The sequence below is a fragment of the Aspergillus multicolor genome (genome assembly GCF_047715735.1).
Source record: "Aspergillus multicolor strain CBS 133.54 unplaced genomic scaffold BDW74scaffold_3, whole genome shotgun sequence".
In the NCBI taxonomy this organism is placed as follows: Eukaryota; Fungi; Ascomycota; class Eurotiomycetes; order Eurotiales; family Aspergillaceae; genus Aspergillus; species Aspergillus multicolor.
The window spans coordinates 932,573-953,862 of NW_027395954.1; the positions used below are offsets into that span (position 1 = coordinate 932,573).

The following is a 21,290-nucleotide window of genomic DNA, read 5'->3' on the forward strand; positions in this document are numbered from 1 at the left end:
GTAAGGCGAGATGACTCCGGAGCAGTTCGTTGTAATTTGGAGGCGGAAAAGTTCCCAGCAGCTGGCGGCGGAATCGGTTAAAACGGGGCAGCCAGAAGCAGAGTACCCGGGTGCACCAATCACCATCAAGGTGTTTCTACACAGTATGGCGCCACTCTCCGCTCTGTCTCCTGAGAATCGGGCTGATGACAATCAACTTTATAATCATGACACTTGGAACCAAGTGAGACTTGATCCTTTTATTGATTCCTTCTTACTGGGCGTCATTCAGAGCCTTTGTGCATTTGTGAGTCTTGCATCTGAATAGGATGAATAATGCTTAGGTGCCTTAAGGCATCAACTTTCCTTCTACTCACGTCAAGTGACCTTCTATGACTAATAATTACTATTTGGACATGGGCCGGATTCAAGCCACACGTAAGGCTGGGTCAAGCCATGTCACATGTGGTCGTTCCTGAGGACTTGTACGGCGGTTGTTATCTGCCAACAACGTGAATAGAGTCGAATGGAATCAAATACGGGATAATTCTCTGGATCCTCGGTGCTGTTTCTACTGCTTATTGTCGTCATTCCCTTCCTGCAATGCCGGCCGTGGACCATGTCTACCATCATGGAATCCCCCTTAACGCAGCAAAGTAGACCCGACTATTTTAAGCCTAAAGTTGTCCAGCTCTATGAAAACTTATTTCAAGTACCAACTCACCCGCCACTCAATCAGCTCTAAAAAAGATACCTGCTAATCATTTCCTAGAGCTCAGAATATGCTGAACCTTCAGAGGGTTTTTGGAGGGAGCTCTTCCTGCTGCCGCCTGATCAAGCCCAGTTGAATTCCATCCTTGAGGCTCTCAGTCCAGATGAAACGCTCAACCTTCAGGTCCGTATGACCGTTGTTGCTGGAGCCATGGAGTACTGATTGTTTCAGTCCCACACTCAACAACTCTTTGCTCGTGCAATCCGGGAGGCTGCCTCAGGGCCCAGTCCAGTGAACGCTTATGCTCTAGAGGTAAGTGACCTAAACAAGGAAGATTGCATCTCGATTTCTAAGGAGGACGTAGACCTTGACGGTCTTCTTAGCTTGTATTCTGAAAAAGAAGTACACCAACCCCAGCTCCGACGTCATCACTGTCCTGGCAGGTCTCGATAGAGTTGATCAGGTTATATCCAATTTCGTCGCGGTTTTGGATAGCATTATCCGCAGCGGAAGTAACAGTGAGAAAACCTCATCGTTTATTTTTTTTTGCTGCAAGCTAACTCATACCAGATGACATCCGGTTCAAGGCTATTAGGACGGCAATTGCTATGACGAGTGGAGCTTATAAGACGAGCCTTGTATCGTACTTTACTCATCGAGATTTATTCCCTTCAATCATGAAGGTTGGTACTCCGATGCTTTGAGATTGACCCTCGAATGGTGTGCATGCTGACTGAGCTACGTCAAGCTTGTGCATGAGTCGGAGTCACCGATGGAAGTCTTCGAGCCTTTCCTACTCTTAGGGTTGCTTGCCAACTACAACAAATTTGAGTTTCAAAATCCGTACCAACTACGACTCGATGACTTTGTGAACGAAGCAAGCATCCAGAAGATTGTGAAAGGGGTCGGCCTCTCATGCGGCGCCTTGAGGAACGGCTATGTGGCGGTACAGGATGATTCTCCCGAGGGCTGGACCCTCATGGGGACTCTGATGTATTTTGGACTGGGCGTGCTTTCTCCAGGTAGGAAGGAGATACCCACTCCCCCATCACCGGAGGAGGCAAAGGAGATGTTCGCAGCCTTGTATGTTCTGCCAAAGCTTGTGCTACACCTCAGTTTGCTAACGAGAACAGGCCCGCGCAGCAAGCAGTCATTCTGCTAGCAACCTACGATTTCACCAACGCGAATAAGCTTTTTGGTTACCATTTGATCAACTCTGCTTCTGAGAAGGATAATGAAGAGTCCCCGTTCTCGAGCTTTCTCTCTATGACATCTTATCTCCTGCAACACGCATACCGATCTCCGAGAGTTGGTCACTACGCCGAACTCAGCCTTTTTACATTGCGTATCCTCTCAGAAGACTCGACGTCATGCAAGCTGCTATGCAGCGAGGAGAGCAAGCGAAAAGTCCGCCTTTGTAGGCAAAGGCAGCCCTATCTTCCCCCCGTGACAGGGGACAGAGTTCTGGCGACCACTATTTTTGACATTTTAATCGATGCTATCTCACACAATCTCCGACGTCGTCTTGATGTCCAGCTATACAGGTATGATCTTTATCAGAATACACATCAGAATCCGCCTACCAATTATCAGACGCATCTAACTCTTCCCAGCCACACAATCGCAATCCTCCTCCGCATCCTCACCTACCTCTCCATGAACAGAATCCGCCTTGCCTACCACTGGTCCGAGCTCTGGCGCACTTTGCTCTCGCTCATGCGCTTTCTAACAACCTACGTCACCGACCTGACCATGAGCCCGCACATAACAACCCTAACAACATCCCTGGTTGACCTGGTCGCCTTCTGCGTCTCCGCAGGCGACACTTTCCTTCCCGACCCAGCCTCCTACGACGACCTCTTCTACAAACTGGTCGAGACAGGTCCTATCATCGCCAAATTCCGCGACGTTTACTCCCTCAAGACCTCCACAACTTCCTCATCCATCTCCAAACCCGATGCAAATAAGGACATCCACGTCGCGGCCGTCGAAACGCTCATCTCCGTCTCCACGCATTTTTACGCGCTCCTCTTCAACCCAGGCACGGGTGCAGCTGCGGAAATTGAGACGGAGAAAGCCACGACGAAGACCGACGGTGATCAGAGCCAAAGCCCCGTACCGATTCCTGCCGCTCAGAAGAAGAATTTGAGTCCACGTGAGGTACACCGTATCATCAAGCAGGGGTATGATACGCTCAGCATCCAGCCTCCCGAGGGCTTGAGCGCGTGGACGAGATACCGCGAGACGGACTGGAAGCCAGATTTGAAGCGGGCTGCGCGGTGTGCGGTTGATGATGCTACCCAGCTGGTGGTGTAATACAGTCATTCACCCATCCTGTTGCTTTCTAGTCGGAGGGAGCTGTCAGATGTTAGGGTTACTAGGTAGTTGTATAGCTGTATGTGCCCTGATGATCTCAGTTGGATGGAACCAGATTAGAAAATGTCAAAATTCACTTCTTTTTAGCACCTTGGTTTCTCCAGTTTGCGGGGCTCTCCCGTGGTCTGGAGATTAGAAGTTCGCATTCCCATATCCTGAATTCGCTGTTCTAATAAGATAGTGATACAATATAGCTCGTTGATTCCAGTAATGCGTGCAAAAAGCGAGAAGATTTTGCTGCGCCATGTGTTGGGAGAGCTGACAGATATAGCAGAAAAAGATGAAGAATAAAAGACGTAAGAATGAATAAAGAGCCCGAGCGAGGCTGAATAAATGGCCACGAAGTCCTCCGCGAGCTTGTGGCCAAGCTTACAATGATTCTGCTCAGACAAGGCGCGAGGTGGCAGTTCCAGGAGTTGGATTGGGGACGCCGCGAGATTTCTCAATGTACTCATTGCTTGCGGTCATGTACCGTGTTGCAAAATAGTTGTCAGAATTCTTGCTCAGCCAGATTGTAAATTTTGAAAGCTCCTCGCGGAGCCTATTCGTGGACTGAAGGTCCATATTTGTCTGCGCAATGAGCTCCGGCATCGTAGCTATGAACCCGGATTAGCAATGCTTCTAGGAACGCATGGATTACTTTTGCTTCTGAGCCATACCAAAAAGTCGTGTCAAGTGTTCTGCTCCGTAGATATCAAGGGGACCTTTGTCTGCAGTTTCAGATTCCCATCTTTTGCGGAGGACGCGATACTGCTCCCGCTCGAACCTGTAAAGAAGAATCTTATCCAGAGACTTGTCGAAATAATCACGTACGCCCATGATTACCTCCTCTAGGACATCTGAGTCGGATGAGCCAGTGCGCTTGGGCTTCTCCTCCTTGAGATAGTCGTCCAAGATCTGATTAACCGAGCTCTTGGCTGGCAACGCCACCACTTGCTGGTTTTTGGTGACATTTTCCCAATCGTCGACAAGAAGCGATTTGAGATTGTCGGGCATCACAATTTTGACTGATGGCCGAGTATAGAAGTTTTCCTCCTAATCAGGGGATAGTCAGCATACGTAACGCATATAGCCGGCGTGATACCGGTGGCCTCGCGCCCCCTCACTTAGCGGCATCCTTTGCAGGTGAACAAACCTTTTCAACATCGACATCTCTAGCCCGTTTTGTCCCTCGGCCAGGAACAGACGTTTGCCTCTCCTCGCTTCCCCGGGCGGAGCTGCGGTCGGAACCTCCCCTCTTCTTGACAGAGGGCTTCGTGGTCTTCTGGCGAAGCGCAGCCTCAGCTTCACGACGAAGAGTAGTCGCCAGCTCTCTATTCTCTTCAGTAAATTTACGCAGGCGATCTTGGAGTACCCAATCATCCCATCTGTTTCACGTAGAAATCAGTATTGGTATGTCAAAATTCATGGAGGACGCGCTGGTATTTTCCCCACCAAAGTGCGAGCTGCCACGCGGGAAAAGTTAGGGGGTGTTGGAACCCGAACCTTTCTCCCTTGTGGCGAGACATCACAACGCATAGCTGGCCAAGCACGCGTGGAGTTCAGAGCTCCTAGCCAGGAAGTCTAGGAGATAGATGATACGTACGTGTTCTTCCAGCCTTTATAATGGACTAGATATTCGTACGGGCTCTTTCGATCATCTGCATCCGTGTGTCGAAGATCGAGGATTTTCGCCTCGTAGAGAATCTCATGATGGAAACAGAGAACTTTCTCGTCCTTCTGGTAGGTGGCCTGGCTAGCTGGCGCCATTTTGCAGGCGATAAGGCTTCAGGCAGATTCTTGAGGGTCAAGAGTTTGGTGGCCCCAGGATCAAAAGCCGGCCGCGTAATCAGTTGCAGATGCAAGATCCCAGCTTGATAGCGCAGAGATGTGACGGAGGTCAGCAAGGCTGCTGGGGCTCAATCGAATCGATGGTGGCCACTTAATTGCCCAGTTCCGGGGAGATATGACCCTGGTCCGGTGCACTGGATCACACCAAAAATGCAGCAAAGAGCGTGCGCGTATCACAAAAGCGCGTAATCAGCCCGTCCGTTGAAGCAACACGACGAGTTCAAGAGGGCGAGGGCCTGGACTTGTTCCACGAAGGGTGAGAGTCCAACCCTGAGGTCTGATAGTCTAGTAAGCGTCGGCGTAGACTCGACTTGGGGTCCAAACAGGGCTCAATTTGTTGCGACAGTAATCAGCAACAGTCAAGATAGGACAAGATACAAGTAAGACAGGCAAATCTTTCAGTACGTGTGTTTGGCAAGATATAGGGAGCGTGGTGACAGAGAGAGCGAGTAGAGGAAGCGGAAGAACTACTTTACGCGTGCCTCACGAAAAGGGAAAATCGCGAACTCTGCGGGCCCTGACCACGGAACATCTCTCCTGCGACCATCAACCATCGCCATTCTCCTTTTTCAAGTCAATTCATCTGAAAAAATACTACAAAAGACCAATCCTGTGTTGAGATCATCTATTCACTTGTGTTAGCCCTTTCTTTCATCGTCGTGGGGAGTTCTCTTGATTCCCAGCCACCCGCCCACAGCCCTTTCTACTACATTGTCATTGTGCACCTAAGGATAGGCTGAGGCTGGTCTGAGTCATGGCGCCATCAGAGACCTCCATTCTGAGCAATTTCTTGCTGTCAGCTGCTTCGTTGCCCCAGGTCATGTCGTTGCGACAGTTTACAGAGTTATTCCCTAAGCGTCTGCGGACTCATCCGCATATCAGGGTACTGTACCGTGAGCTACAGCAGCTTCGAGAGCAAGACATGGACATAGTCAATGAGAATATTGACAAAGAAGTCCGCCAGGGGAATAGTCAGAAGGCAGAACTTCGAAAGTCCATTGCAAAAACCGGCGTCGATGGCTCTACCTTAAACGATCAACGAGAAATGGACATGGATGTTCAACTATTTGGATCTACGTCAACTTCCTCTGCCGAGCATCACTCGGTCTCAAGCCTTCTGTCGGCGATGGAGGCAGCCTGCGCTGATATCGAGCGTGAAGTAACAGGGGTGGACGGAGAGGCGGCCAGCCTCCTGTCCGAGCTCAATACCACCGTTAGTGACTTGAGTGATCTGCGATACGGCAAGATGCAAGGCTCCGTGGGAGCAACTGATGAGGAGGTCGTTAGCGAGGCAATTCGAGGACTTGATAACCTTGAGGATGCGTGCTATCGTAAAAGCGGCGCCCCTTAGGTTGCGTTCACACCTATGTTGCATATCACAGATGAGTTATTGCAACAACCTTACGCTCTCGTCACTGCTCTTACTGCTAGCAACCCTGTCAGTCTGTTTCGATCCCAACCCCTTCCCCTCGATAAACCATCGTGAGACCGCAGAGGATGTGGTAACACGAGAAATAGCAGAACCATGCAGCACATCAGCTCGCTACTGATTCGATGCATTCTCGAATGCGTCCGCTCCCAGCTAGAGGCAATCTGTGCCTACCAACATCACTGCTAAGTCCAGTAGATGAACTGGAGGAAATTCTACCACAAATTCCAACTCAACGTCTAGCTCGTTTCAAAGGCAGAGAACGAGCTTACCGGCTAGATATTTATGAAGCTCTAAGAATGCGCTGAGAATGACAGAAAGATGGTTAGTGCAGGCTTGAGGCTAATACTTGGGTGGTCTCAGGGTGTATTCCGCCTACCGGTACCCTAATAGTTCTAGCAATGTCTATAATCACTTTTAGCTGTATATTAGTGCGCAGAACACAAAACACCTAAAACACCATGATATACATGTTTTCCACCCACGTATATATGTTTATAGCCAAGTAGTATTCAAGTTTGTCTCTTTCCATAGCCGGGGTATATGCATACTGGGTGCTGATCGCCGAGACCCCAGCTTTAATTCGTTTGTGGAGACCCGCGCTAAGAACCATTTCGCGACTCGGCGTTCCTCTTTCTTCTCATCTCTAACTTGCTACCAGAACAGTTACAAATCCGAAATTCTACACAGAAACCATGCCGTCAATCCCCCTCTACCCTCGCGCATCATCACACGACGACACTCACAATCCACTCCCCCAACTCCTCCAAACCCCCTCTGGTCTCGCGCTTCTCGAACTCCAAGGCACGATAAACCTCCCTGCTCCGGAAACGTACGAACCCCATAATGACACTCTCAATTTTGACGATCCCTCCCTCACGTACGAAACACCAGTCGGCAAGCTCATGTTCCCTGACTACTCGCCGCAAAACGCGAAAGACGATACGAGCTGGATGAAGAGAGCTTATCTCTACGTTGGGAGGTACCAGAGAATGACGGGGGAAGTCAAGAAGCTGCCCAAACCCCTTGCTATTATTCGGCGGCGTCAGACGAACGGAGAGGATGCTGCCGGGAAGCAATTGGAGATCGTTGAGATCGTGAAGTATAAGCTCATGTTCAAGAATCGGCCTGAGCCGGTTAATGATGCTTGATTGCCGCAGGTGGTCAAAGAACACGGTACTAAGGTGAAAACAAGGATTTCGCATGATAGTCTGGGATTGGCAACGTGGACTATACAACGAGCGCATGAACTGTGCAGTTGGGCCGGTCAAAGCAGGGCCTCTGGGCTATTGATGCTCTTGTTGGGGTATACATAGGTTGAACCTGATGCGGCAGTCGCGTCAGCAGGCTCTGGCAGAAACCAAGCAACAACCTCTCCGTGCAGCAGTTTTCAAGCGCGACCTGATCTCCTCGTCTTGGTTTTCTGGCTCCTCAACCATACAAATATTGCCTATCAATTCGCACATCTAGGACTTGGCTCCAGAAAGGCATGCTCCCAAGCTCCGTACGGCTTAGCGAGCACCAGGAACATGTCACAATATGCAACAATGAGCACCCACGGCCAGGCACCGCCGGGCCGACAAACAATGTTACCCCGTACCATGAGTTCGGGGAACCTCGGTATACCCGGTCTCGACAGTCAGAGAGACGAGTGAGCCTATGGCATGACTGAAAATCATCAATCATATATACTAGCAGTTCCTCTCGAGAACCGAACTTGATAGCTCGCCTCCTGATATTTGTATCCTGGGCGAGGTTGATGCCGGGATTCCGCGCGGGCCGAGTACGTACACAAATACCCGTGGCGGAACAAAGCCGATGTCTGGGACTATTCCGCACTCGAAGAATAACATTAGCAACGATTGCATCTTCATCAACACCCAAATAGCAATGCATAACATTCCTTTTTGAGTGTAACTAGGCAAATATCTCAAAGAATTCTATACAACATAGAAGGCTCGTGCGTTTATACTACGGACCCCTCTAGTGAGCATGCAGCATCCGACGATACCCGTTCCGACAGGGACATCGGAACAATTCCAGACAGCCATAGAGCACGAATTGTACTCCATTGTCCGTAGGGAGCAGTGTCACACTGAACCCACATTAATAATGGGATTCGTGATACATTGATATTATTGATAACCTATGAGCTCCATATCCTCTCTACCCCGCACAAGGCCAGCTGCGGATAATCTCCTGGCTTACTATAAAGCGGCCCCTCGCCCTCGCATCCAGCTGCATCCGTGCCTCTACACTTTCCTCTAAAGCCACTGTCTTCATATCTCACCTTAAAGCCACAGTCTCCCCTCCAAGACTAGCCCGCTCTCAAAGCCGAAAAACATCATCAACCCAAACCCCACCACCCCGCACCGCAACAATGGCCCCCATCGAGCGCATCACCCTCTTCAACATCCCCGACGAAGCTGCCCGGGACCGCGTGCTGGAGCAGTACAAGATCCTTGCGAAGACGGCTGTCAAGGTGAGTATCTTTCCTACCCACTTGCAGCCAGCCTACTAATCAAATGTGTCTGGTAGGACGGCAAGCCATATATCGTCGCTGCGGCAGCCGGAGCGTCTTACCCCGATCCGCGGAACAAGGGCTACAATCTCTCGGTCAAGACGACATTTACGTCGCTGGAGGACATGAAGTATTATGATACGGAGTGTGAGGCGCACAAGGCGTTGAAGGCAGTTGCGGCGCCAGTAAGGGAAGATGTTCTGACGACGTATTTTGAGAGTGTGCTTTGAGTTAGACATGATCATTGGGCAGACGACGTTGTGCATATTAGTGATTGAGTGGCTTGTGTCAATAATTGATTGGTATGATGTAGAGCAAGTCTATTCGTGATATACAGTGACCGTCACTGCGTATTCCTTCTGAACCCGCTCGTTGGGAACGGCGGTGGAATAAATCCAAACATGAGAGAGGAACAATACATGGCGTTCATGACACGCTGGGGCGTCGCTAAGCTGGGGCTATTACCATGAGCGCGGTAAAATAGGATATAAAACATCAGCGTGATACAGTAACGTCCAGGTCTCATCCAGGAGTACCATAGACCAATATCCCGATCAGCAAGGTGAATGTACATTAGAGAAAAGTAGAGGCGCTGCGGGCCAAGTGATGTATCGGCGGGTTCCAAAGTTCGTAGACGCAAAGTGTAGAATATGCATGATATTAATCAAGAGCCTTGCGGATGTCGTTCCACTTCTGCTTTTGTGCTTCGTATTGCTCGTGTATCTAGAACCTCAATCAGTAAAGGCTTTCGAGAACCGGGACCGCGAATGTGTTCTTACCTCCGCGTAACTGAGCTTAGCCGTCACAAGCTCCTTTTCCATCTCGGCCATTTGTTCCACCATGGCGCGGTTCTCATTTTGAACCTCAAGATTACGTTGCATGATGCGGTCCATTTCTGTCTGGAGTTTCTGTTCGACTTCCGCGGGCTGTTTATCCACCACAATCTTGAGTTCTTTTACCTGCATTTTCAGTGCATCGTTCATGTCCGAAAGCTCCTCGTTTTCGACCTTCAAGTGGACAACTTCTGAAGCAAGCTGAACATGTTCCTTGTCAGATGCTTCATTCTGCTCCTCCAACGCGCGGATGCGAGCACTCTGCACAGCGACTGTATGCCTCAGCTGGCTCAACTCGGCTTCACGCTCTTTCTCGACGCGTTCTTTTTCTTCCCATTCGGCGGTGTACACGCTTATAGTCGCTTGGTCTAGAGGAATATCACAAGCATCATGGACCATGATGTCGGCACGGTAAATTTCTTTGTCGGCAGCACCCGATGACCCAAAGAACCCGGATTCGAGAATAGATGATGGTGTGGGCTGTCTATCGATATATACGTCGAACAGCCGATCCTTCAAAAATGTCGTCAATGGTGCCATATCCTTCATCGCCAGAAGAGCGTCGGCGTTGCGCCGCATAATCGCAAGTGAAAACTTTAAGATAGTACTCTCCAATCCTTCTTCAAGGATGAGATCGTAAATTCGGAGTACAAGTTGCAACGGGAATCGGTAAGCAAACAAGGTCAAAAACCATTGAGTAGCGTAGAGTTGGGGGTGGACTCCCCGCCGCCGTAGATGGCAATAGAGGGCGGGCTCAAGATCCTCAAGCAGTCGTTCAAAGATATATAAACTGCGGTGTAAGCCAGGCATGTCCTGGATGAACATTTCCCGCAGACCGTATTGATTCATGAGCTTTACCATTAGGGTGAAGGCCTCGGCCTCGTCCATCTATATGATCGTATCAGTTACCTTGAGAAAAAAAAACCTAAGGGGCAGGGTCTCGAGGTACTCACATTGAACAAGAGCGGCATGACAATGAAATTCATACCTTGAGCATACCCCACAGCCTCGTCGTAGAGAGCATAGGCCTTGCATAGACCGAAAAGGCCCTCCTGATTACCCTGTGAGACGAAGTAACGCGAGTAGCTCGTCCGTGCTCCTAAGTCACGTCGAATGGTCTTCTCCAGTTTCTGAAGCGCCGCCGCTTCCTCCTTCGCCTTCTGCTTTCTAGCCGTTTCGTGTGCAGCCTGATCTTTGGCGAGCTTCTCAGGGTCCTGTTCCCGCGAAGGACTAATAGAAGGACTATGGTTGGGAGGAGCCGCAGAAATAGATCGTTCTGAACGAATAGAAGAACGCGAAGATGTAGTTGAGTCTTTCTCTAAGCTTCCGTTGGTCAAGCCATTTGCCCGCGGCTTTTCCTTGTCCGTACCTCGTGCAACAAGCTCCCTATAGACCTCTTCTAGTTCCAGATTTCTACTGTCAGCCAGGATCTGCCAGATGACGCCTCGAATGGTCTGCGGAATTCCTCGTTTGATAGCAGCATTCAGCTCCTCTGAGTTTCTGCCCTTCAGGACCTGTGGACCATCATTCACGAGTTGCTGCCATAATTCCCAGTCCACAGGCGCAGCGGCATCACTCGCGGATGCTGAGACCCCCGAAACGGTCCCTGGCGGCAGATTTGGGTTGACAGTTGAGGTTGGTGGTGTTAGTGGTGAAGCTGCTGGAAGCGCAGCCGTGGCATCATTCTCCCCTTCCTCCGGAATACTTGGAGGGCTCGTGACTGAGTGGCTGATGCTCGCGCGTCCCGATGTTCGTCCGGACGCGACACTTGCCTCGTCAATTTCCGGACCATGCCCTTCCTCGCGCATCCGCAGCAGTTTGAACTGGTCCTTTAGGCTATTTCGCTGTGGTTTTCTGGAGCCCACACTCGAGCCGTCCAGTTCTGCATCCTGCAATCGGCCCGCAATATCAGGATTGCTACCAATCGTCGAGATGGAAGCGGCAGTGTTCCGTCGTCCAGTTTGCACAGCGTCCTTGCTTCCCGTTGAAGCCCGAGAAAGCCAGGCAAAGGGGCTTGTAATTCTCCTAGTTGGAGGTGGCGGAGGTGCAGCGGGGGGCTGGTTCTTATTCTGCGGTGGGGGGGCCCATGGCACGGAGGGGAGATTGCCGGATAAACCTTGAAGAAGAGAGCTTTGCGTGGATGTAGAGTCTCGGGAGGGTAATGCGGGCGGGGATCCCATATCGGCCTCCTGGTTTGGTGCGGATATGTCAAGAGGACCATCCGGGTTCTGAGTGCCAGTCAAGTTCACCTCGTCAAGAGAGGAGGTGGAGAGGCGATGCGCTGTCAACAATGGGGACTTTTGTAACTTCTGTCTGCGAGGAGTTGCCTCGGCCTCAGACTGTCCGTCTGTGCCGGTCTCATGGAACTCGTCGCCAGTCTTGTGGTCCTCATCCGGGGTTCGCGGCAGCTGGGGGGCATCTGCAAACTGCGGCGTTGCGGCAGTACCGCTCGGGGGGCTTTCGGTTAATGATCGAGTGGAAGCGCTCTGAGGAATCGAGAGGGTAAGGTTATCATTGGCATTTGGGCCTTCCGAGGAGTCATGGAATGAGTCCTAGGCAAGATAGAATGGGTAAGTCTTCCTGACGGTATACCAAAGGCAAAAACAACACACGTACCCCTTCGTAGTCTCTGTTATCGGGTCCGGAAGACATGTTGAGAGTTGACCACCAGGGTCAGGGGCTGGATGCAATCGCGATTTCGATTCCGACTGGGTTCAATAGGAGAGCAGCGCGGCGAGACGCAAGAACAGACGACGCTTTTGTGAATAATTATTCCATAGCAGGTGTTTCTAAGGAAGCCGACCAAAGAGTGGGAGAGGGAAAGAAGCGGCTTGAGGGGCGGGTGGGTGGAATGAGGAGGGCAGAGCTGAGGGGCAACGGAATTCCAGCCGGTAGTTGAATTATTTTAACGCGAAAAAAGAAGCAGGGATTCTGAAACAGACAAAAATGAGCAATAAGCAATGCAGAGGAAGGGAGTTGGTGAAAGAAAGAATACCAGGTGGTGCTCCTGAGGCCGATTAACCTTACTAGCACAGCTGGGGAAAGCTTGGCGCTGCTCTAGTATTTGCTCTTTCTCTCCTATCCTGTGCTTTGTGCTATATACAAATTCCATGATACATACACATAGTATGCCTGGCATAGTTCGCAGACACCCGGATCGCAAATCGGCCTGGTCAGCACTGCCGGCACATGCATCCCTGGTCCTAGATGGAGCACACTCGCATACCCGCGCCAGCACCAGAGGATCCCAACGCGCCCTGATCTCGGTTCAAACAAGCTTTTATCCAGCCTTCCTTGTTGTCCGCCAGATCACGGAGAAAGTATATAAGATTATTATGGCAGGGAAGCGCCTCCTGCCGAGTCCACTTCTCAGTTTATCTGTCTAAGGCCCACTCGTGGAGGCAAGGGAGGAATTCTTAGCTCAGCTGCAGAGCGACTGTTCCAATTCTAGCCACCGTCCTGCTCGCAGAGGATCCAGCTTCTTTAGCTCGGACAGCCAGGCTGATATCTGCATCTTTTGATCTCCATCCGGCGTTGTCTGTTTCGCCCTCGCGGCCAGTAGGGTGCAATCTATAAGCGCCTGGTACAGATACTTGCAGTCTTCAGCTCCATCCAACATCTCCTGGATTTCCTCGATCTCCCGGTGGATATAGTCTAACCGCTCTGTTTTGGTCAAATTCGGTGCCATTGTCTGACCTGATTTGCTTGGGTCAAAGGTACACATCAAGTTCTGGTGGTAGAACCATAATGACTGATCATATGGATCGCACAAGGCGCGATGGATAAGATCCAGCTCTGTCAAAAGCAACGCACATCAACCGCTGTTCTCACTTGACACTTTTCTTGCTTTTTCAATCCGCACAAGAGGGTGTTACATACCATTGTCAAGCATCTGCTTTCGTTCTTCGTCACTCGCCGCCTTCTCACTCAGTAACCGTTGGATAAGTTTAGTACGATAATGCCAGGCAGAGAAGTTGGATAGGTTAGTGCCGATCATCTTCTTTGCATAGTCAAACTCCGTCTCCGCCAGGCTTCTTTCGCTCTCTTCATCGGCAGCAAGACTTTCCAGGGTTTCTACCACGAAGCGTCGATAGCCCCAACCATGAAAGTTGCGGCTGTCCAAACTGAGCATCTTGCCTACCAGGGCAAGTTCCTGCTGCCATATTTTACGGGCGGCGATTCTGGGAAGAAGACGCTTGGCTTCGTCGAGAAGCCACAGCCGATAATTCCAGATCCAATAGCATTTAGGAAAGCTACGCAGGAGGGGGATCAGAAATTGCAAATCCATTTGGATAAGAGTCGTGATTCGGCCCATATCGGACTCCGATGAACCTTCGGAAACTGCTCTTGAAAACTCATGTTGAAGCACTCGGCGTCGATAATTCCACATGGTGTAGTACTCCGGATTCTTTTTGAGCAGTTCGGATAGCTTCTGTAAGGTCTCCGGCGTATATTGGCGAATCGCAATCTGCTCCGCTTGGTTAGCGGGCTGTGCCTCACACCGGCGTCATTGACATTTTTTGTCTACCTCCTCTCTCACAGCATGCTCTAGTTGACGATATGACTCGATTTTGCGGAGCTCCTGCTGACGAGCTTCGCCGGTCGCTTCTAGTGAGCTATGGCGGGGAATACCATGCTGCCGAACGACCGTTAACCATGGCTCTATCCACTTGAGTAGGAACCATTACACTAGCCATATTGACCACGGGCTACTTGCTTGTATGCGAACAGTTGCACTTTGCACTTCTGCGGGTCCAACTCTGGTCCGACCAGTGTCCGGAGGCGTTGATGCTAAAAAGTGACAGGAAGAAGCTGGAGAGCTCCGGGCAAAGTAGGCAGCTTCCTGATCAAGCGAATCACGTGCTGGCCATACAAGCAACTGCCACTCGACATGGAATTAGCAACCCTTTTCTCTCTTGTCGCTCTATTTTTCGACAGCCTGAGAGTCTCGCATGTCTTTGGTGGGTCGATAGTTTTATATTTGGCCGCAGGTGAATTTATTCAACTTATTGACCCGGTCCGTTCGCTTAGATATATTGTTGACTTCAGGTACATAACTACTGCCTTTGTCTGATTCAACTCCTATTACTCTACTTGGGCGTGTCATTCGCTGGGGTGACGACTTGAAACTGGGGTCTATCTTATTGACCATGCGCTGAATACATTCTATATCGGATACATCATCGAACGTTTCGTATCACCGGAGATCTCAGGCCCAATGTCGGATCCTTACTCGCACAGCTCGACGGTGTCGGTTAGGTCAACTGCCACATCGGGCGAAGTCGGATTGGAAGACTGCGAATATCTCATCGGTCCATCTACGCTTGACCCTGACATTATCAAACAACAGATTTCATCTGATCGAGGCCGAGGGAAAGTGAGAGGAGTCCGACGACCTGCAGGCCCGCGGCGAGACTCGAAAAGTCCAGCTTCTCCGGACAGGTTCATTCCGTCACGGGAACCAATAGATGCATCATCTTCACCATATAGAGTGGGAAAGGACCCTCAAGAGCTGTCACCCGAAGAGAAGCTTTTCCGTCGCCGCTCACCAGGGGACGATCCGTTCACACCTAAAAAGGTCCGGAGATCAAAGAGCACATCAAGGTCTGGCCGTGTTTTCAGTCCTCGTTTTGGACCTCATCTTGTGAACGACTCAGCCGTCTCCGGAAGGACGGTCTCAACAGGGACCAGGGATGGTACCAGACGAGTAAGCAACGGAGCAATCTGGGCTGTTGGTGGAACGTCGGCAGCGTTAGGTAGACGATCAACAGTATCACCAGATGGTCCTAGAGGCATACTTGCGAGCGGAACCACGGCTCCCATGTATGCAGCCAAGTTCATACCGCAAACTCGTTCTTCAACAGAGGATCGGGTAACATACGAGTCTAGGATTGCCCTTGCCTTGGATATTGATACTGCGTCGAAAGTTCTCAGCAATAGCAACCTCCTGTCTATATCTGACCCTCTGCCTAGTCCTTCGTCTCCCGCATTCGAACGACTCTCGCCATTGGTGTGGAAAGACAACGCCTGGAGGAGGGTAGAACGTGGTCAATGTAAGTCTAAACGGTTACTTCGCTGAAGAGGAGAGATGAGTGTTGTTTTCTTCGTCTGTCACCTTCTTTGCTTTTCCGGAGCCTATCAGGCAGCACGCTGTGTCTTCATAGACGTGTACCCAATATCTTTTCAAGCATATAAGCCACCAGGAGATCTACATTTCGCATTAGTAAGATTACTGTCAATGGGTTTCTTCGCACTGGCACCTCGGACCCAACCTTTTTCTACCAGAAGCATGGATGAACTGACCTACAAATTGAGCAATAGGGGAAGCCAATCTGAGAAAAGGCAAAAATACTATAATCCCGAGCCTCCCTTTCCGGACCCTAGATGCTCCTTTGCTGCGCGACGACTTCTACTGTTCAACATTGGCATATTCCAGCATTGCTGGCACCCTTGCTGTTGGACTTGGGCACCGCGTTTATCTCTGGTCAGAGGCCTTTGGCGTGCAGCACCCACCCCTCGGGGAGCACGACTCGTCGAATTACGTGACATCGCTTTCATTTTCTTCCGAGAATGGTGCTAAAAGTATCTTGGCCGTGGGTAGAAAGTCGGGCATGTTGAGCCTGTGGAGCACTTTCGACTCCGATGTGCGCTTCGAGATCAGCCATCCAAGCACCATTACATGTGTCGTATTCAAACAAACGAAATCGAGAAGAGTTTCAGAAAGGTTTGAGGACACCGAGGTGGATGCAGAGGATCTTGCAGTGGGTGACGATCTCGGTAATATTTGGTACTATTCGGTAGAATGGCCAAATGAAGAGGCAAGGGACCGTTTTGGCTGGCATGGTCGAGTCACATTGCTCGCTAAAATATCAGCTCATACGCAGCAAATATGCGGCATTGCATGGTCACCGGATGGGGCCTATCTGGCGACTGGCGGCAACGATAATGCATGTTTACTGTTTGAACTCTCCGACATTATTCCTGCCCGTGAACTTGGAGTCTCTTCTAGATCGTGCTTGCCACACCAAAACTGCCACCCTGAAGGCATGAGCTGCCCCAATTCATTTACTTGCTTCGCTGCGAATGCTAGTCGGCGGCTCTTCAACCAGCGCAATTTTTTGAGCAATCTGCTTCCAACATGGACCACTTCTCGCACGAGGTCTTTGTCATCTTCTCTCCCTTCAGTATTGACTCATACTGGATCAGTCGTGTCGGGTGGTGATAGAACTGTATTTGTCCCGTCAAATCGTCAAAAGCACAAGTTGATACATGCTGCGGCCGTCAAGGCTATTGCGTTTGCTCCTTGGCAGCCATCTTTACTAGCTACTGGAGGAGGGTCCAATGATCGTGCTATTCACTTTTTTCACACTCCGTCTGGTGCATGCCTGGCGACCATCAACGTGTACGCTCAAGTCACTAGTCTGATCTGGAGCAAGACAAGAAGAGAGCTAGTAGCCACGTTTGGATTTGCGCAACCCGAACATCCGTTCCGCATCGCCATCTTTGCGTGGCCGAGCTGCGAGCAAATTGCAGCAATCCCCTGGGGACCTCATGGCACTAGCTGGGATAGGCCTGTCAATGATACTGTTGTCGACTGCGGACGTGCACTCTGCGCTGTTAGCTACCCTGGACGACCTCCCACATATATTGTCGACGGTTTAGACATACCAGAAGAGCCCTCAAGTTCGAATCCGCAAGCCCAAAATAATCTAACACGGGAAGACCGGACTGGCGTGACTCGGCGTCTGATGGGACGTGTGGTTGTGCGTCCCAGAGCCAAGGAAGGTGGTCTTTGGTGCTCACGCACAGTGGAGGAAGGTTGTATCATTGTAGCGTCCAGTGACCAAAGCGTCAAATTCCATGAAGTATGGAGTGGGTCGACAAAACATAAATCCTCGACTTCCGGCCCTTATGGAGGGAGCGAGATACTTGAGGGACTTGAAGGGCTGGAGAATCCGGGGCGCGAGATTATTCGGTAGGGCAAGCTTGAAGTTGACAGAAGTCTGCAAAATTGCTGCTGAAACTATCATTACTTGATTGAGCGTCAAGGAGAAAGCATGTCGGCTGGTCAGATTATCCTTAGGGACCCATGTCTATCTTTCATTTGTGACCTAACCTAGAGAGTGAGACCACCGCATACAGCACGGACTTGAGCTTCAAATAATTCCACACTCCTTGCAATGAAACATGAATTGATTCATGGTGTACAAGTATGAAACCAGCTCAACAGATGCAAAGATGCATGCTAGACACAAGAGCTCAGAGTAACCGTATGATAGAAAGTCTCTCAACTTTCCTGAATATCATCGAAATATAGGACACCCAGACGGGAACAAAGGGAAGGAGAACAAGAAACAGAAATTATCCCTATACTTTTTTGTGTGCACATCCAAGAAAGAAAGAAGGAACAGAGGAGAAAAGCCAACAACAAATCCAAAGTGCTGTCTGTGTGCAAGAAAAACAGGGTATAAATCTAGGTATGAAAAGTAAGTCTATTTCCTTCCCGACCCGGCCTGTTTCTTCCCTTTCCCGCCTCCCTGGCTTACCCTGGCCTTCTTTGACGGCGGAGGCCGCGAAAGAGCCTCTGCCTCTGAGTCGTCGTCCTCCGTATCCGCGATGAAGTTCGCAATCGACCCGGTGCTGTCGGCGTCATCGTCTTCATCCTCGTCCTCGTCCTCATCAAGGGATTCCTCGGCGTCCGAGGAGCCGGCGGACTCTTCGGCTTCCACGTCGAGAATAGCACTGGGGCCTTCCTCATCTTCTTCTTCCTCGTCCTCCTCGTCGTCTTCGCTGCTTGTATCTTCGTCTTCGTCAATCATCGAGACGTCGGTGTAGTCGCGGATGGCCTTTGTGCGCGGCGTGTCGACGGTCTTGGTTGCCTCGGCGTCGCTGTCCTCGTCTTCCTCATCATCGTAGCCTTCGACGTAGATGACGTTCTCCTCGTCTTCGCTGTCCATGTGGTCTGCGTTATCACGGAGAGATTGGCGGAGGCCGAGTTGGGCGTCGAGCATGTCGAGCTTGCCCTTGAGAAGTAGGAGGGAGGAGAGGGTTGAGGAGCGCTGGTCCATCACCTTGAAGAGAGTGGACATTTGCTTGAGGAGGTCCTTGTTACCGGCCAAAGCGCCTCCGTGGGCGATACATGTCCACTGGACCCAAACGAGCAGGTGGCCGTATCGGCCGGGGCGGGCAGACAGACGTTCGGCCAGTCTCTGGAGGAGGGTTGCCGCTAGAGGAGAGTCGAGACGTTGAATCGTGGTGCGGATAGTGCCGGCATCGCCTGTGTGGAAGCATGCCTCGAGCATGTCATTGTCGTTTGTCTTGAGCGATTGTGAGAGAACTGTGGCTAGGGAGACTCCGGAAGGAATTTGCTGGACCGTCGTGATCGGCTTTCCGGGGATGAGGGATCGAGTGTGAACATCATCTTCGAGTTCAGCTTCAACATCAATTTGTTCGGTAGCATGGGCCCTCATGAGCTCTCCGAAGGATGGCTCGACGCCGGCCTCTTCCTCGTCATCTTCGTCCTGGTCCTCCGCACCCGATTCTGCAGCGTTCTGCATTTCCACGTCGCTCTCAGCTTCTTCCTGGGGCTGCGCCCCGTTCTTCTTCTGTGGTTTCTTTTCGTCGTCATCTGAGTCTACATCGCTGTCCTCTTCGGAAACCGCGTCCTGCTTAGAGTCCTCCATATCGATGTCATCATCCGCATAATCGCCTTGCTCAACGACTATCCGCTTCTCGTTTACGTGGCTCTCGTCTGCGTTCTTGATTCCGTTCGTTGTCGCTGATTGTAGTATAGAGCTAGACTTAGTCTTGGCGATAGTCTTGATGCCGGTAAATGCTAGCTCCTCGGTTTCCTCGTTGAGCCACTTCACCCGTTCAAACAGAGGAACGATGCCTCCGTGCGCCCACGCAACGAGGAGCTCGGGGCCCTGGAATGACACCGCAACAACAGGAACTAAATCATCCGACCCAGAGGCCTTGGTTATCCTGAGCGAGGTCTCCGCTCGTCTGGTCATCTGCAGGGATCGCGCCCTCAAGCTGGAGCTCTTGGATCCTTCAGGGCCCTGCGGCCGCACGAATGGTCGCGCAAAGAGTTCGATTGTCCCGTCCTGAGTGACAGCTGCGAGAACCTGCTTCTCAAGCGCTAATTCTGAGTCCACACCGTGTTTGAAATATAGAGAGAGCGAGTTTACTTCCCTCTCGGCCACAAGGTTCATGGCAAGTTGTCCGTTCTTAGGGTCGAAGACGTTGATGTAGCGGTCACTGTCCGACGCCAGAAACAACCCATCAGAGACAGAGCTTGTCGAAGATGTGATGATGGTCTGTATTGAGTTTCGCATTGCAGGGAATGTGATTGGCGAGTCTTCTTCAAGGTTGACAATGCGGGGTGTTTGAGATGCGCAGATGACGGGCGGGTTTGAAGCGAGTGGGCGGGAAAGTGTGTTGAATGCTGAGGTGGTCGAAAGACTGATTACCCTGATATTCGAGTTAGTTTGATAGCATATCTCATCGAAGTCAGATCCCTTACTTTGTCCTTTGACCGGTAACAAGATCCCACTGGACCAGCTTGTTGTCACCCCCAATACTCCAGCCCTCATGAGGCTTGTCGGCCGTAAACTTGAAGTCCTTGACACCGCCTGTATGTCCACCTGCAAGAGTACCGACAATCTTATCTTCGGTAGGCGAGTACATACGGATATCGGAGGTGTTCGTACCGAAGGCGACGACTACATCGCCTTGATCGAGGTCGGCTGTTCCATTGACATCCGAAGCGCGCTTTCTCTTCTTCTTTGACTGGTCCCGTCGTCCACCATAATGACCCCAGTCCAAGGACGTGATAAGTTCTTTTGTGCCCAAGACATGCTCACACTGCAATCGGCCGGTATTTGTATCGTGAATGCGGAGATTCTGGCCCTCAAGACCCTGGATAACAGAAGCGAATAACGCAAGTTGGTAGTCGGACGGAGCGAATGCCGCTCTCAAAATCGAAGACTTGTTCCCTGTGTTTGTAGCGTCGGCAACTGAGAGAGCCGCCGCGGAGGAGGTCTTCGAGGCCGGCTTTTGAGACGATTTCTTGCCCATTTTCAGTCGAGTCTATGTGCAATGAACCTGAAGATGCAAAATTGAAAAACCGTCGGGCGGCACCAGACAGTAGAACAGAAGTTTTAGCCGAGCTTCGACTAGGAGCGACACCTGGTTGCTGGGTGCTGGCAATCGGTCTTCTCTCTCTACAGCGAGGAAGAAAAAAAGTTCTGTAGAGCCTGGTCGCTTCATGCGCTTGGCCTGTCTGGGATTAGTTTGTCCGGGACTTAGAGCTGCCTTATCTAATCATCTCTTCCATCATCTCCATTTCATAGTTCCGATCAGTCTCCAGCTTCAAGTTCTCCGCGACATGGCCGACGATTATCATTCTAAGCACGCAGCAGCGTACTGCTAGCGGAAACTGTTCTTTAGATGCTTGATTATCCGTGGAAAAGCCCTATGAATGCTTTGCACCTCAACACTCCTGGCTTCGTTATCTGCGACACCTGTTTTCCAAAATAACCACTGCGTCCTGCCAATTCTGGTAATACGCGTTGCTGACCAGACAAACTCCTTAGGTACGGAGTACAA

General features: G+C 50.8%; 10 protein-coding genes across 10 annotated transcripts; 5 read left to right on the forward strand and 5 right to left on the reverse strand.

Moving 5' to 3' along the window:
- Window positions 1-162: 162 nt before the first annotated feature.
- BDW74DRAFT_145892 (ARMH3 family protein) lies at window positions 163-3,164 on the forward strand. The gene is made up of 8 exons (XM_073723249.1): window positions 163-691; window positions 752-874; window positions 923-1,003; window positions 1,056-1,209; window positions 1,262-1,374; window positions 1,440-1,774; window positions 1,825-2,235; window positions 2,305-3,164. Exons 1-8 carry the CDS (start codon window positions 599-601, stop codon window positions 3,005-3,007), a joined length of 2,013 nt encoding a protein of 670 aa, XP_073587783.1. The 5' UTR covers window positions 163-598; the 3' UTR covers window positions 3,008-3,164.
- On the reverse strand, window positions 3,165-5,291 carry BDW74DRAFT_145897 (uncharacterized protein). The gene is made up of 4 exons (XM_073723250.1): window positions 4,653-5,291; window positions 4,203-4,434; window positions 3,727-4,102; window positions 3,165-3,663 (listed from the first exon to the last, which is right to left on the reverse strand). The coding sequence occupies exons 1-4, from the start codon at window positions 4,814-4,816 to the stop codon at window positions 3,452-3,454; spliced, it is 984 nt and encodes a 327-aa protein (XP_073587784.1). The 5' UTR covers window positions 4,817-5,291; the 3' UTR covers window positions 3,165-3,451.
- Window positions 5,292-5,449: 158 nt separating this feature from the next.
- On the forward strand, window positions 5,450-6,768 carry BDW74DRAFT_145898 (Cnl2/NKP2 family protein). Its single transcript, XM_073723251.1, has one exon. The coding sequence runs from the start codon at window positions 5,652-5,654 to the stop codon at window positions 6,246-6,248; it is 597 nt and encodes a 198-aa protein (XP_073587785.1). The 5' UTR covers window positions 5,450-5,651; the 3' UTR covers window positions 6,249-6,768.
- A 253-nt stretch (window positions 6,769-7,021) lies between these two features.
- BDW74DRAFT_174277 (Ctf8 family protein) lies at window positions 7,022-7,477 on the forward strand (the record flags this gene model as incomplete). Its single annotated transcript, XM_073727995.1, has 1 exon — window positions 7,022-7,477. The coding sequence occupies one exon, from the start codon at window positions 7,022-7,024 to the stop codon at window positions 7,475-7,477; it is 456 nt and encodes a 151-aa protein (XP_073587786.1).
- Window positions 7,478-7,665: 188 nt separating this feature from the next.
- Window positions 7,666-8,256, reverse strand: BDW74DRAFT_77043 (uncharacterized protein). The gene has a single exon (XM_073733672.1). It carries the CDS (start codon window positions 8,220-8,222, stop codon window positions 7,758-7,760), a length of 465 nt encoding a protein of 154 aa, XP_073587787.1. The 5' UTR covers window positions 8,223-8,256; the 3' UTR covers window positions 7,666-7,757.
- A 450-nt stretch (window positions 8,257-8,706) lies between these two features.
- Window positions 8,707-9,077, forward strand: BDW74DRAFT_174278 (Dabb family protein; the record flags this gene model as incomplete). Its single annotated transcript, XM_073727996.1, has 2 exons — window positions 8,707-8,808; window positions 8,865-9,077. 2 exons carry the CDS (start codon window positions 8,707-8,709, stop codon window positions 9,075-9,077), a joined length of 315 nt encoding a protein of 104 aa, XP_073587788.1.
- Window positions 9,078-9,310: 233 nt separating this feature from the next.
- BDW74DRAFT_77049 (putative GTPase activating protein (Gyp5)) lies at window positions 9,311-12,643 on the reverse strand. The gene is made up of 4 exons (XM_073733673.1): window positions 12,297-12,643; window positions 10,634-12,232; window positions 9,627-10,568; window positions 9,311-9,570 (listed from the first exon to the last, which is right to left on the reverse strand). The coding sequence occupies exons 1-4, from the start codon at window positions 12,330-12,332 to the stop codon at window positions 9,508-9,510; spliced, it is 2,640 nt and encodes an 879-aa protein (XP_073587789.1). The 5' UTR covers window positions 12,333-12,643; the 3' UTR covers window positions 9,311-9,507.
- Window positions 12,644-12,707: 64 nt separating this feature from the next.
- On the reverse strand, window positions 12,708-14,457 carry BDW74DRAFT_145902 (Rab geranylgeranyltransferase BET4). The gene is made up of 4 exons (XM_073723252.1): window positions 14,369-14,457; window positions 14,209-14,316; window positions 13,560-14,148; window positions 12,708-13,475 (listed from the first exon to the last, which is right to left on the reverse strand). Exons 1-4 carry the CDS (start codon window positions 14,375-14,377, stop codon window positions 13,102-13,104), a joined length of 1,080 nt encoding a protein of 359 aa, XP_073587790.1. The 5' UTR covers window positions 14,378-14,457; the 3' UTR covers window positions 12,708-13,101.
- A 441-nt stretch (window positions 14,458-14,898) lies between these two features.
- On the forward strand, window positions 14,899-17,659 carry BDW74DRAFT_165718 (WD40 repeat domain-containing protein; the record flags this gene model as incomplete). Its single annotated transcript, XM_073726457.1, has 2 exons — window positions 14,899-15,733; window positions 16,002-17,659. The coding sequence occupies 2 exons, from the start codon at window positions 14,899-14,901 to the stop codon at window positions 17,657-17,659; spliced, it is 2,493 nt and encodes an 830-aa protein (XP_073587791.1).
- A 256-nt stretch (window positions 17,660-17,915) lies between these two features.
- BDW74DRAFT_77079 (WD40 repeat and Utp12 domain-containing protein) lies at window positions 17,916-20,895 on the reverse strand. The gene is made up of 2 exons (XM_073733674.1): window positions 20,206-20,895; window positions 17,916-20,153 (listed from the first exon to the last, which is right to left on the reverse strand). Exons 1-2 carry the CDS (start codon window positions 20,757-20,759, stop codon window positions 18,173-18,175), a joined length of 2,535 nt encoding a protein of 844 aa, XP_073587792.1. The 5' UTR covers window positions 20,760-20,895; the 3' UTR covers window positions 17,916-18,172.
- Between the last annotated feature and the right edge of the window lie 395 nt (window positions 20,896-21,290).